At 46.1% G+C, this 14,284-nt stretch overlaps 1 protein-coding gene across 1 annotated transcript in view; it reads right to left on the bottom strand.

Moving 5' to 3' along the window:
- lgsn (lengsin, lens protein with glutamine synthetase domain) overlaps nucleotides 1–11,254 on the bottom strand; it is a 35,564-nt gene extending 24,310 nt beyond the window's left edge. The window contains exons 1-2 of the mRNA XM_084319443.1: nucleotides 10,865–11,254; nucleotides 9,687–10,473 (exon numbers count right to left, since the gene is read on the bottom strand). Of these exons, the coding sequence (XP_084175569.1) occupies nucleotides 9,687–10,473; nucleotides 10,865–10,897 (820 nt within the window). The 5' untranslated portion in view covers nucleotides 10,898–11,254. The remainder of the gene's footprint in view (nucleotides 1–9,686; nucleotides 10,474–10,864) is intronic.
- Between the last annotated feature and the right edge of the window lie 3,030 nt (nucleotides 11,255–14,284).

Genomic DNA, 14,284 nt, shown 5'->3' on the forward strand with positions numbered 1-14,284 from the left:
GAGACTCGCCTAGGAGGCCTCTCCCCCAACGCTCGCCGATGTATCCACAGTCAGCGTCATACATTGGCACGCCTATGGTACCCGACTTCACCCAAGAGAACCGGGCCCAGTATACAGAACTCCGCATGTGTCTGGAGACCATGTTGGTGGATGTATTGGATGAACGCCACAAATACGCCATCCTACTGAAGCACTTACAGGTACCCCGTGCACATAATATAGCGCTCGCCTACGCGACTTCCACCACCCCATACACAGCAGCGCTGGTAGCATTGGACCAGAGGTATGGGCGCATATGGGATTACGTGATCCAGGAGATCCGACACATCGACCGCTTACCCCCAGCAATAGACAATCGAGCACTGGACGACCTGTCCATCAGAGTGCAGTCCCTGGTAGGGATGTTGGGAGCGCAAAGAGAGAAGGGGAGGCATGAACTTTACGCCAACTCAAATGTGGAAAGGATTCTGGAGAAGCTGCCGCCCGCTCGTCAGGAGCGCTTTAGGCGGCAGAGGGACCACAGAGACCCGAATGGCCCCGAACCGAACCTCCTCGATCTAGCAGACTTCCTGGCGAGAGAAGTCAGCAGCCTACGGCTAGATACATTCGGACGGAGCACCCCTGGCTCCAGAGAAGGAACCAGACGACTAAATGATGGAAGAAGATCGGTGACTGTGATGCCCCAATCGGAGTCAGTACCGAGCAGCAGGAGCCACAGTACCCCCTCCAGAACGGAGAAGTGGAAGATAGTGTGCCCCTACTGTGAGAAAGAACACTGGCTAGCGCAATGTGACTCCTTCCCCAAGCTGAACGCGGAGGAAGCAGGTCAATGGATAAAGTCCAACAAGCGCTGCTTTCGCTGTGCGCGCTCACACATGGCAGCCGAATGCCGCTTAAAGAAAAGGTGCACCAAGTGCGATGGAGCCCAACTGGACATACTTCACGACAGTAACAGACGGCGCCCTTCACCTGCACCATCCAGCCGCAAAGCGAGCGTCATGTACATCGATCCCGCCAGCAGCAGTGGAGCCCGAGTACTCCTAAAAGTAGTGCGTGTGACACTAAGCTACCAGAATAAAGTCCTGGACACTTACGCCGTCCTCGATGACGGGTCAGAGAAGACCCTGCTGCTCGCCTCCGCTGCGGCCCAGCTAGGGCTGCGGGGAAGCGAAACCCAAATGACAATTCGGACAATAAGACGAGATTTGAAGACGATAAAGGGCGAGAATGTCTCATTCTCTATCGCAGCAAGCGGCCAGCCTGAGCGACGGTACCAGATTGCAGACGCTTTCACCAGCCAAGAAATAGGACTGTCGCGGTACACATACCCCGTCGCCAAGCTGATGGAGAAATATGCACATCTGCGCAAGTTACCGATCCCGCTCATAGACAATGCTATGCCGACCCTGTTGATAGGCTCCGACCATGCAGACCTCATTGTCCCGATGGACCGGGTTCATGCCGGACCCCGGGGCTGTCCTGCAGCAGTCGAGACCCGTTTGGGATGGACTCTCCAAGGCCCGCTCGCCAAATCTCTCAACCGAAGTACAGCCACTAGATGTCTCCACTCCCGAGTCACAGAGGGAGAAACCGCACTCCTGCAACACGTAGAGCGGCTATGGACCTTGGAACAAATGCCCTTTAAGAACGGAAAGAAAGACATTCGCTCTAAAGATGACATTTACGCCATTCACCTCCTCGAGACAGGGACCAAGAGAGTCCCGGTCAACGGCGTGTTGAGATACGCCACGCCACTCCTGCGGCGAGAAGGAATGCCTACTTTCCACGCCAAGACAGACGCCACAGAACGGTACCTGCTGAACACGGAGCGGCGCTTAGCCAAGAACCCCGCCCAAGAGAGTGTATACCGCGCTGAGATTGAGAAGCTCATCACAGCGGGACACGTCACAAAGATGGACATTAAAGAGGCTGACCAGACCACTGAATCGTGGTACGTGCCCCACCACAAGGTCCATCACAACGGTAAAGACCGCATAGTATTTAACTGCAGCTACCAGATCGGATCCCAAAATCTGAATAAAGAGTTACACTCGGCCCCTCCCTACTCGGCGTTCTACTCCGCTTCCGCCAGGAAAAGGTGGCCATCAGCGGGGACATTAAAGGAATGTTCCTGCAGGTGAGATTAGTAGAGGCGGACAAGCCCCTGTTACGGTTCCTATGGAGAGAGAGAGACACTTACGCCGTCCTCGATGACGGGTCAGAGAAGACCCTGCTGCTCGCCTCCGCTGCGGCCCAGCTAGGGCTGCGGGGAAGCGAAACCCAAATGACAATTCGGACAATAAGACGAGATTTGAAGACGATAAAGGGCGAGAATGTCTCATTCTCATCAAAGATGGACATTAAAGAGGCTGACCAGACCACTGAATCGTGGTACGTGCCCCACCACAAGGTCCATCACAACGGTAAAGACCGCATAGTATTTAACTGCAGCTACCAGATCGGATCCCAAAATCTGAATAAAGAGTTACACTCGGCCCCTCCCTACTCGGCGTTCTACTCCGCTTCCGCCAGGAAAAGGTGGCCATCAGCGGGGACATTAAAGGAATGTTCCTGCAGGTGAGATTAGTAGAGGCGGACAAGCCCCTGTTACGGTTCCTATGGAGAGAGAAGCCAGGAGATGAGCACCCAGCCATCTACCAATGGGAAGTCCTCCCCTTCGGAACGACGTGCAGCCCCTGCTGTGCTACATTTGCACTACAGAAACATGTAGCAGAGGACCCAGCAGCGGACGAAGAGGTCCGACACAGCGTAAAGAACAGCTTCTACGTAGACAACTGTCTACAAAGCCTTTCAACCCAGGAAGAAGCCGAGGCTCTCCTGATTAAACTCCGCGCCTCATTGATCAAAGGCGGCTTTGATCTCAGGCAGTGGGCCAGCAGCGATCCGCAAGTACTGCGCAGCCTCTCCTCCGAGGACAAGGCAGCCAGCAGCGAGACCTGGATGGCTACAATCCCGGGAGAAGCCCAGGAGATGACCCTGGGATTGGTGTGGCGATTCAAAACAGATTCGCTTCACTACAGACACAAGCCCCTGACTACGGAGCAGGGAAGGCCGGCGGCGGCGCCGACCACCAGACGGAGTGTGTACACAACACTCGCCCGACAATATGACCCGCTAGGATGTATTCTACCGTACACCACCAGGGCAAAAATGATTGTACGAGCATTGTGGGACAAGGACCAGGGCTGGGACGACCCCATTCCCGCACACCTTGCATCCACCTGGAGAGAGTGGGAGATGGAGCTCCACTCACTCCCAGGCGTTAATATGCGCCGAAGCTACTTCCCACCCACGGGGAGGCCAGAGACATGTAAAATGGACTTACACGTCTTCAGTGACGCCTCAGAGGTCGCATACGGATCAGTAGCCTACTTGCGGGCCCAAGACCAGGGGGGAGAGATCTACACAGCATTTGTCCTCGCCCGCTCGAGAATAGCCCCACGCAAGCAACAATCTATCCCACGTCTAGAGCTCTGCGCAGCCCTAGCCGGAGCGCACCTAGCCACGCTCATCCAACGTGAGCTCACCATACCGGTGTCTAGAACAATCCTGTGGTCAGATTCCACGACGGTACTCGCCTGGATCAAATCGGACTCATGCAAGTACAAAGTCTTCGTGGGAGTCAGAGTCACCGAGATTCAAGACTTAACCGAAGAGTTAACCGGAGAAACAGAGTGGCGCTACGTTGATACAAAACAGAACCCAGCTGACGTCATCACCCGGGGGATGCCCCTGGATGACCTCACCCGTCGCAATGTCTACAGTGACGGCCCCGCATTCCTAAGACTCCCGGAAGGACAGTGGCCCATGCCTATCCCGAGGGAAGCAAGTCCAGAGGAGGTGGAAAATAAGAAGTCTGTGTTCTGTGGATTGAGCACCGTAGCCTCCACCGACCCTAACATAGACGATTGCACGTCCATAGAGAGTGCACAACAAAGAACATTCCTGCGGTACCACCCGGAGTGCAAGTCCCCCGCTGATATGTCAGCAGCTAACTACGAGGAAGCAGAATTGCTTCTACTGCAGCGAGCCCAGAGAGACTCGTTCCCCGATGAATTGGCCTGTCTACAGGGAGGAAAGCCCGTCCCATCCGACAGCAGATTAATTCATCTGGCCCCCGAGAGCGACGCTCATACCCTCATCAGAGTGGGTGGTCGCCTACGCAGAGCCCCCAATCTACCGGATGACATTAAATACCCGATCGTATTGAACAGCCGACACAAGGTCACAGAGCTGATTATAAAGAAATACGATGAGGATGTACATCACGCAGGAGCAGAAAGAGTATTCGCGGAAATCAGACGTCGTTACTGGATCCTACAAGGAAGAGAGGCGGTACGACGCTTCCAGCGAACATGTCTAGACTGCCGCAAGTGGCGCGCGCAGCCCAGCATACCAAGGATGGCTGACCTTCCTCCATGTCGCCTCCGAATCGGTGACAAGCCATCCCACTCAACGGGTATGGACTGCTTTGGCCCGCTGCACATAAAGAAAGGAAGAGGAACCGAGAAGCGGTGGGGTATTGTATTCAAATGCATGACCACCAGAGCGATACACATCGAGATTCTCCCGACCATGAGCACAGACTCATTCCTTATGGCCTTCCGAAGATTCACATCACGGAAAGGAAGACCGTCTACCCTATTGTCCGATCATGGGACAAACTTCAAAGGCGGCGAAAGAGAGCTGAGAGAGAGCTTCCAAGCTATGGGCCCAGAACTTAAGACCCACCTCGCTCCAGCACAGGTTGATTTCCAATTCAACCCCCCAAACGCACCCCACTTCGGTGGCACTTGGGAACGAGAAGTGCGCTCCATAAAGACAGCCCTGTACGCAGTACTTGGGGCCCAGACTGTGGCGGAAGAAGTCCTAATGACAGTCCTCACAGAGATTGAGGGAGTACTTAACTCGAAGCCCCTCGGATATGTCTCCGGTGATGTGGCGGATGTCGACCCAGTTACCCCCAACGCACTCCTGATGGGGCGGCTAGATCCTGCATTACCCCAGACAATGTACCGGCCTGAAGAAGCAAACGGCCGACGAATGTGGAGGTACAGCCAAGTATTAGCCGACAAGTTTTGGAACAGTTTCCTACTGCACTACCTACCGTCTCTACAGACCCGCCAGAAGTGGGTAAAGGAGAGAGACAATTTGACAGAAGGAACAGTCGTCATGATTATTGATCAATCACTGCCCAGAGCTATGTGGCCGGCCGGCCGCGTAAGCAAAGTGATCACCGGTGCCGACGGCAAGGTCCGAGCAGCTGAAGTGCTCGTCCAGGGTCGCACTTACACCCGTCCCGTGGCGAGGCTCATAGAACTGCCTCGACTCCCAGACACAATCGATGATGACCATGACCCTACAACCCTATGACTTTGTGAAGTTGACTGACCCCTACAGCAAACCCTTATATGTAAATAGACAACGCGATTAATCTGTCTCTGTTTAACTGATTAGGTCTGGGACCTATTCAGGGGGTGGCTGTTGTGAAGGGCCAGATTAAACCGAATATATATATTTATTTATATATATATATTTAATTGTATTTGTATATTCTCTAATATTCCCTGATATCCTTTGTATATTCCTTGTACAATATGCATTGAATATCCATTCTAGCCTACTGAACATCCCATAATAGTCTCCATTCTACTATTGGTCGAGACCTTGGTGCCAGGCTGCCATACCCCTCAGACCCAGTTCAAACGTACCGCTCCACATGTACGAACAAGTCCTAGTTCCGCGTAGGAATCTGGCTACCGCACCACTAATGGGACTATTTGTTCATAGTGCGTATATATACTGCGCTACTAAAGTAGGACTTCCTTTTCAGTCCAGTTTCTTACCCTCCAATAGAGTCACAGACGTAAAGCCTCCCCGCCACGCCACGTGTGGGAGTAAGGCCAAGTTCGCCTACCATCGGTATTGAGACATCGTGTATATTAATATTTGAATAGTCATATTTAGCACTATATCGTCGAGTTGGACGTAGTCTATTAAGCTAATAATAGTCTGTTAATATATAGTGCTTCGTGCGGTGAGAATACTACCGTAGTCAGTACCCCATCGTTTCGGGCAGAGAACTGGCTGCTTACCCAGGGTGGTTGACCCCATGTGAAGCTGCACCCGAGGAGCCCCAGAGCCGACGAGCGAGTGGACCTGTATACCGGATTATTCTACCGACGACAACCCGCCTTCCCAGGCACGGATTATGCTTTGTATACTTTGATTATTCCATGGATAAAGACCCCCGACACTGCCGTGTGTTGGAACCCCCCCCCCTGGAGAGGACGCAAGGTGAGGAGACGCTCTGCAAGACGAGGTCGCTTCACGTCTCTCCCCCGTGGACCGGAGAGAGCCGGCCCACAAAGAGTCCACCTGCTTTCATCTGTGGTCCAAGGATCGCCGGCGCATTGAACGGCACTACAGTGGGTTCACCTGGGATACCCTTGGCCGGACGAGGCAGCCGGATTATACCCCCCCCCCCCCCCCCTCCTACTCCTGTCGGCTTACAAGCGACCGGATTAACCCCCCCTTAGTGTATCTAGTATATAATCATTGAAGTATCATTGCTGTTATTCCTTAACTATTCCAGGTCGTATATTTACCACCTGCGCCATCAGAGATTGGACATTCTCTATTGATATACCGACGAATACTCTTTGCCATAAAAGTGCATACTATTTCAATTCATAAATGTAATTAAGTGATTAAGTGCTTGCTCTACACACCATTGCTGTGTAGTAATAAACGCATACTTCGACTTCGTACATTTGTGTTGGATCCGTTTCATCTACGTGAGAGTGTTTATGATAATATATTTATGCCGTGTACTGGGTGGCCGAATATTAAGTACAAAGGTAGTGGTAGTAAGTATCATATCTAGTAATACAGTCAGGGAATTGTACCCCTCAGTTACAGTATACATATACTACACTGTTAGAACTAGGATGTACATATACTACACTGTTAGAACTAGGGTATATACATATATTACACTGTTAGAACTAGGATGTACATATACTACACTGTTAGAACTAGGGTATACATATACTACACTGTTAGAACTAGGATATATATATACTACACTGTTAGAACTAGGATATATATATACTACACTGTTAGAACTAGGGTATATACATATACTACACTGTTAGAACTAGGGTATACATATACTACACTGTTAGAACTAGGGTATACATATACTACACTGTTAGAACTAGGATATATATATACTACACTGTTAGAACTAGGGTATACATATACTACACTGTTAGAACTAGGATATATATATATACTACACTGTTAGAACTAGGGTATACATATACTACACTGTTAGAACTAGGATGTACATATACTACACTGTTAGAACTAGGATGTACATATACTACACTGTTAGAACTAGGGTATATACATATACTACACTGTTAGAACTAGGGTATATACATATACTACACTGTTAGAACTAGGATATATACATATACTACACTGTTAGAACTAGGATGTACATATACTACACTGTTAGAACTAGGATGTACATATACTACACTGTTAGAACTAGGATGTACATATACTACACTGTTAGAACTAGGGTATATACATAATACTACACTGTTAGAACTAAGGTATATATATGTACTACACTGTTAGAACTATACATATACTACACTGTTAGAACTAGGATGTACATATACTACACTGTTAGAACTAGGATGTACATATACTACACTGTTAGAACTAGGATATATACATATACTACACTGTTAGAACTAGGGTATATAATATACATAATACTACACTGTTAGAACTAGGATGTACATATACTACACTGTTAGAACTAGGATATATACATATACTACACTGTTAGAACTAGGATGTACATATACTACACTGTTAGAACTAGGATGTACATATACTACACTGTTAGAACTAGGATATATACATATACTACACTGTTAGAACTAGGATATATACATATACTACACTGTTAGAACTAGGATGTACATATACTACACTGTTAGAACTAGGATATATACATATACTACACTGTTAGAACTAGGATGTACATATACTACACTGTTAGAACTAGGATATGTACATATACTACACTGTTAGAACTAGGATGTACATATACTACACTGTTAGAACTAAGATGTACATATACTACACTGTTAGAACTATAGGATGTACATATACTACACTGTTAGAACTAGGATGTACATATACTACACTGTTAGAACTAGGATGGACATTTACATTTAGTCATTTAGCTGACGCTTTTATCCAAAGCGACTTACAAGTTCTGTACGACAAGTCATCAGGAAGGGCACAACTCTATCAGCTGAGTAACAATGTTCATCAAAGTGTTGCGTGCTACAGTGTAGGTTAGTTTATTAGGTGCATGACAGTAAGGTTAGTTAGGGTTAGATTACATATACTCCACTGTTAGAACATGGGGTGTAAAATAAATATATTTATTTGACGGTTAAACTGTTTGTTTACATGTATCCCCAAGCTATATTATGAAATGACCCTGTTTGTAAAAATGCATAGTTGGGTTTTTCAAATTGTTCATTTAAACCCAGGCTATAAGGAATAACGGTAACGTTTAAATAAATAATGACGTACCGGCTACAGTAGCAACCAACGAGGGACAAATATTTAACGGTTATCTTTTAGAATTGGAGGTAAAGTTCAGTTCTATACTGAATGTGTCATTATGAAGATAATTATAATAGTTATAATTCTTCTATACGGAATGTGTCATTAGGAAGATAAGTTATATTAGTTATAATTCTTTACTGAACTTGTCATTATGAAGATAAGTAGTTATATTAGTTATAATTCTTTACTGAACGTGTCATTATGAAGATAAGTAGTTATATTAGTTATAATTCTATACTGAATGTGTCATTATGAAGATAAGTAGTTATAATAGTTATAATTCTATACTGAACGTGTCATTAGGAAGATAAGTAGTTATATTAGTTATAATTCTATACTGAACGTGTCATTAGGAAGATAAGTAGTTATAATAGTTATAATTCTTTACTGAATGTGTCATTAGGAAGATAAGTAGTTATAATAGTTCTTTACTGAATGTGTCATTAGGAAGATTAAGTTATAATAGTTCTTTACTGAATGTGTCATTAGGAAGATTAAGTTATAATAGTTCTTTACTGAATGTGTCATTAGGAAGATTAAGTTATAATAGTTCTTTACTGAATGTGTCATTAGGAAGATTAAGTTATAATAGTTCTTTACTGAACGTGACATTAGGAAGATTAAGTTATAATAGTTCTTTACTGAACGTGACATTAGGAAGATTAAGTTATAATAGTTCTTTACTGAACGTGACATTAGGAAGATTAAGTTATAATAGTTCTTTACTGAACGTGACATTAGGAACACCATTCTGGAAGGACTCCCCTGCTCTTGAGACATCAGGTCTGAGACTTGAGTAAGTGATCATTGCAGAAAGAAGAAGAAGAAGAAGAAGAAGAAGTCAACATAGTTCCTCATTAGCTCATTGGTACACAATCATTACTATTCTGGCCCCTGAAGCAAACGCCCACTAAAATATCCAGGTCAGGTCAATAAAACACACCAACAGTTGGAGGTTGTTTAACCTGTTGGTTTAAAGCCCATCGGCTGTATCCACTAACCTGTTTGAGAAGAATAGCTCTCTCCCCACGAGTCGACACTGCCGTCATATGTGGGGGCCGACCGAGATCCGGATTGTCTATTATCTGCGCACCGCTGCGCGTGTGACCTGAATGAGCTAGACGAATCCATGCCGGGGGCCAGCTGTTGAATAGAGCCGCTCTCTCTGGACCCCCGGGGACCCCCCCCCCTTCTAGAGCCGTCGCCGGCGTGATGATGATGGGGTTTGAAGGTGGTGAAAGACGTGCGCGGCGGGCTCATTCCGTCGTCGTCCTGCTGCCGCGGCCCCTGATCGGCCCCGGCGTGCAGGTACGTGTACGGACTCCCCGGGCGGCCTTCAGCGTCCCCCCGGTCCCTCCCCCCCCCCGGCCCCCGGGACCCCAGCACGGCGCTGTCCCTCAAGATGCTCTTGAGCTCCGCCATGGTCTGCTTGGAGACGGAGGGGGGCGCCCTGGCCGGCGGAGAGGAGCAGTCCCCTGCCCTGATCCACTCCTCCCGGCTGCTGGCCGCGGGGGGCTCCCCGCCGGCGGGGGGGGCCCTCTCGGGGGACACCGAGGGCCTGTGAGACGGAGGGCCGATGATGGTGATCATGGTGGTGGGGTTGTTGTCCGGGGACCTGGGGTGGCCGGCGTAGGAGGAGTGGATGATGGACGGCCCCCCTCGGTCGCGGTCCGCGGAGGAGGAGGAGGAGGAGGAGATGCACTTTCCGGTCACCCTCACGCCTTTCTTCTTCCCGACGCTCATCCCCGTGCCGTCCACCTGGTCCCTGGTCCTGCCACGCCCCTCCTCCTGGACGACAAAACACACAAAGTAGTAATAATAAGAATAATAAACTTTATTTTGTATCGCACCTTTCATACAGAAACTGCAGCTCAAAGGGCTTCACAACAGAAAAAAAGACGAGGCATAAAATGAGCACATAAAGTGCAGACGTATAAAATCACAGTTTTTCACATTAGGGTGTAACATAAGTAGACATTACAGGAATGTTGGAAGAAAACAATGGACAATATTATATAAATACACACGTGTGAAAACGTTATGTAAATGCCACAGTGAGTCAAATAAATAGGTGAATGTCGAGATGATAAAAACAAAAAAGCTTTTTTAGAAACGATAGCAATAATAGGATGAAACAAAAGACAACCGTGACGACGATAACAGTTCTGGATTGTGTTACCTGATGGACCTCGAGATCTTCAGAGTCGTGCATTTCTTTGCACTCTTTTGTGAGCCTTTGGATGTAGGGATTTGATAGCCCTCATGTGAAGCCGGAGCTATTATAATTTGATATGGACACTTGGCAGCACAACAATGGTGACGGATTCGAAAATTCTGACCCCCCGCGGCCATCAAACACCCATGGTCTGGTGGGTGCCGTCGCCGTTTGGGTATAAAAAAAACTCGCTTCTTCTCCACCGAGCGCCCGCCGCTGACTGACCTGGGCCCCGTTCCATGTACCGGGATAATCGAGTTAGCCGGATAAAGTTATCCGGCTAACTCGGTTAGCCTGACTTTCCGATTTCATGTACCTGGATTTTCCAAATCACCATGACAACATATCCAAAAGTTTGAGCCTGGTCGAAAGCAGAGTTCAAGTTCAAGTTAGCCTGAACTATCGCCACGCCCCCGCAAAGAAGTGACAGCCCGTTTCCTGAAACTATTCCCACAGTCTACGATCTGCATTATACCATTCTGAATTACGTTTTTGTGCTCCATTCTTCCAGAGGGGGCTTTTGAAATGTAAAATAGACCCAAAATGCTGATATTAAATTCACTTTGTCCTAAATAATGCACGTTATATATACCGTGGCGACGGTGGCGCTCGCTCGTGCGACGTACACATGATGTGGTTATTTTAATTGTAACTGGGATTAAGATGTCTGATGAGATGCGCTGTTTGACGGATTTGAGAAATTGAATGAGCCGTTGACGTCACATGAATGAATGAGGATGAAGAAATAAAACTTCATTCAAAATAAGGGATATTCTAAACACGGGTCTCTCGTTCATTAATGTATAAACAATGAATCTATCCCATCTGGCACAGTGGCCCAGCGGTAGCGCTCATGTCTCCCAACCTAGCGATCCGGGTTCAAATCCCCGTGTTTCCAATATGATTTTTTTGAATATAATATTAATGATTATACGCCAAAGTAGCCTGGTTTTAAGTTAAAATGTTATAAATCTACATGCATTGAGGATGTCATTCTTTATATAGCTCTCAACGTGCACCAAATTGAATTATTCCTATATTGCAAAAAGAAGGAAAAGACTAGGCGGGTATTGAACCCCGGTCGTCCGTGTGGAAGTCAAAAGAACAACCCGTTGGACCACATAGGAGATAAGTTAAACATTGACTATACATCAATCAATGGGCAAGAAAGCCGTCTCGTAATTCTGTATAACAGTTAACTAGTTATTTTCGCTAGCAAGATCTCATTTGATTATTCAATCCAGCAGGCAAGTTTAAAGAAATATAATCTGATTGATTGAGGTAATGAGGGACTTAGAATTAGCCTATAGATAACGCATTTAACTTGTCGGCGAGGCGATTGAGCCTATTGCAATCTGTCAATAAAGTCTTAAATCAATTAATCAATCAATGCCGTTGAGAATCAGGGTCTCTGCCATCGATACGTGCTGGCTTTCCACCTAAAACGGGAGCGCGCATCTAGCCTGACTTGAGCCTGACTCTCAAGTCTGGCTTGAGTTAACGAGACTGAATCCTGCTTTGTGAAACAGGAAAATCCCGGCTTTGAACATCGGGTTAACTGAAGCTGGATAATGGACATGTTGATCGACTTAGTTGAACCACGTACATGGAACGGGGCCCTGACCTGCCTCCCCGCCGGGTGTGTCGGGGTGTCAGCGCACCGGGGGGGGGGCCTTTGTGTGCCGGTCAGCCGGTCCCCCCCCGCGGAGAGGAAAACACCAGCTCAGCGGTTCTGTTTGTCGGTCGCCACCTACACTACTCTGTTCTAGAAAGACAACACTCACACGGGGGATGATGAGTATTCCTTCCACAACGAGGAGAACACAAACAACAACAATAATAATAATAATAATAATAATAATAATAATAATAATAATAATAATAATAATAATAATAACAATAATAATAATAATAATAATAATAATAATAATAATAATAATAATAATAATAATAATAATAATAATAATAATAATAATAATAATAATAATATAAATAATAATAATAATATACTTTAAACACTATACACCATATTTGTATTTGTATTTATTACACGACATCCCTATACCTCATTCTTGCATTTTTTTGCATTTTAAAAAGCTTGCATTTGTACTTTATTGTTTGCATTTTGTACTTCACGTTGTACTTTAGTTTGTATATTGTATATTTTAAAGGTTTACCGGATGACGCACAATCTCAGGGGGCTCGTATAGAACCAAGTATTTCACTGTAATGTGTACATTATATGATGTGGCGAATAAAACAAAACGTGAAACTTGAAACTTGACTTGTGCTTGAGTGCTGTAATATTAATAATATATTATTGATTCATTTATTGATTGATTGATTGATTGAAAACTTTATTAACAGATTGCAGAATGGGTACAATATACAGTACAGCTCACAGACCAGACTGCAAAGACTTTCATCTGGTTTACATCAGGCTCCTCCATTTTCAATTCATCATGATGACATTTATGACATACAAAACATACAGATATATATCATGACATTTATGACATACATGACATACAGAGATATACATAGTAGGCCTATACTGTTACATTTGTGACATACAAGATATACAGTACTGTTACATTTGTGACATACAAGATATACAGTACTGTTAAACAGAGATCCTAACAGAAAATATATACATACGAGGGGGAGGAAACTGTACATTAGGAGGGGGTGGGTGGGTGGGTGGCCGGGTGGGTGGTGGTGGAGTTCGGACATTTACGGGGGCCAGTTTCGAATTGCAGCCTCCCGTAGGTGCTCTTTGAGTGCGGTTTTGAAGGAGGGTAGGGATTCACATTCACACACAGCTGTGGGTAGGGCGTTCCACGTTGTTCTGGGCCATGCAGTTGCCAAACCAGGCAGTGATGTTCCCAGTCAGGATGCTCTCTAGTCTCTACAGCCCCGGAATAGAAGGACTGGAGTATCTTCCCTGATACTCTGATCTTCCTTAATTGTCTCAGGTGATAGAAGCTATGCTTTGCCTTTTTTACCACAGTGTCTATGTGTGTTGACCATGTCAGGTCCTCTGTGATGTGGACTCCCAGGTACTTGAAACTGCTCACCCTGCTCACCCTGTCCACGATAGCCCCATTAATCCACAGTGGCGTGTGTGTCCCCTGCTGTATTCTCCTAAAATCCACAATCAGCTATATATAGATACTTACTGTATATATATATTCACATTTGTCTGTACATACCTGCATATAATCCTTTTTACATAGTAAAATAGATGTAGATACTATATCTATATCTGTATATATCCCTTACCTATACATAGTTATACCGCTGGCCAGTATGTCAAGTCAAGTCAAGTCAAGAGTTTTAATTGTCACGGCATACAGGTATACAATGAAATGCGGGTGGTCTTGC

The sequence above is a fragment of the Notolepis coatsorum genome (genome assembly GCF_963971535.1).
Source record: "Notolepis coatsorum genome assembly, chromosome: 7".
Lineage (NCBI taxonomy): Eukaryota > Metazoa > Chordata > Actinopteri > Aulopiformes > Paralepididae > Notolepis > Notolepis coatsorum.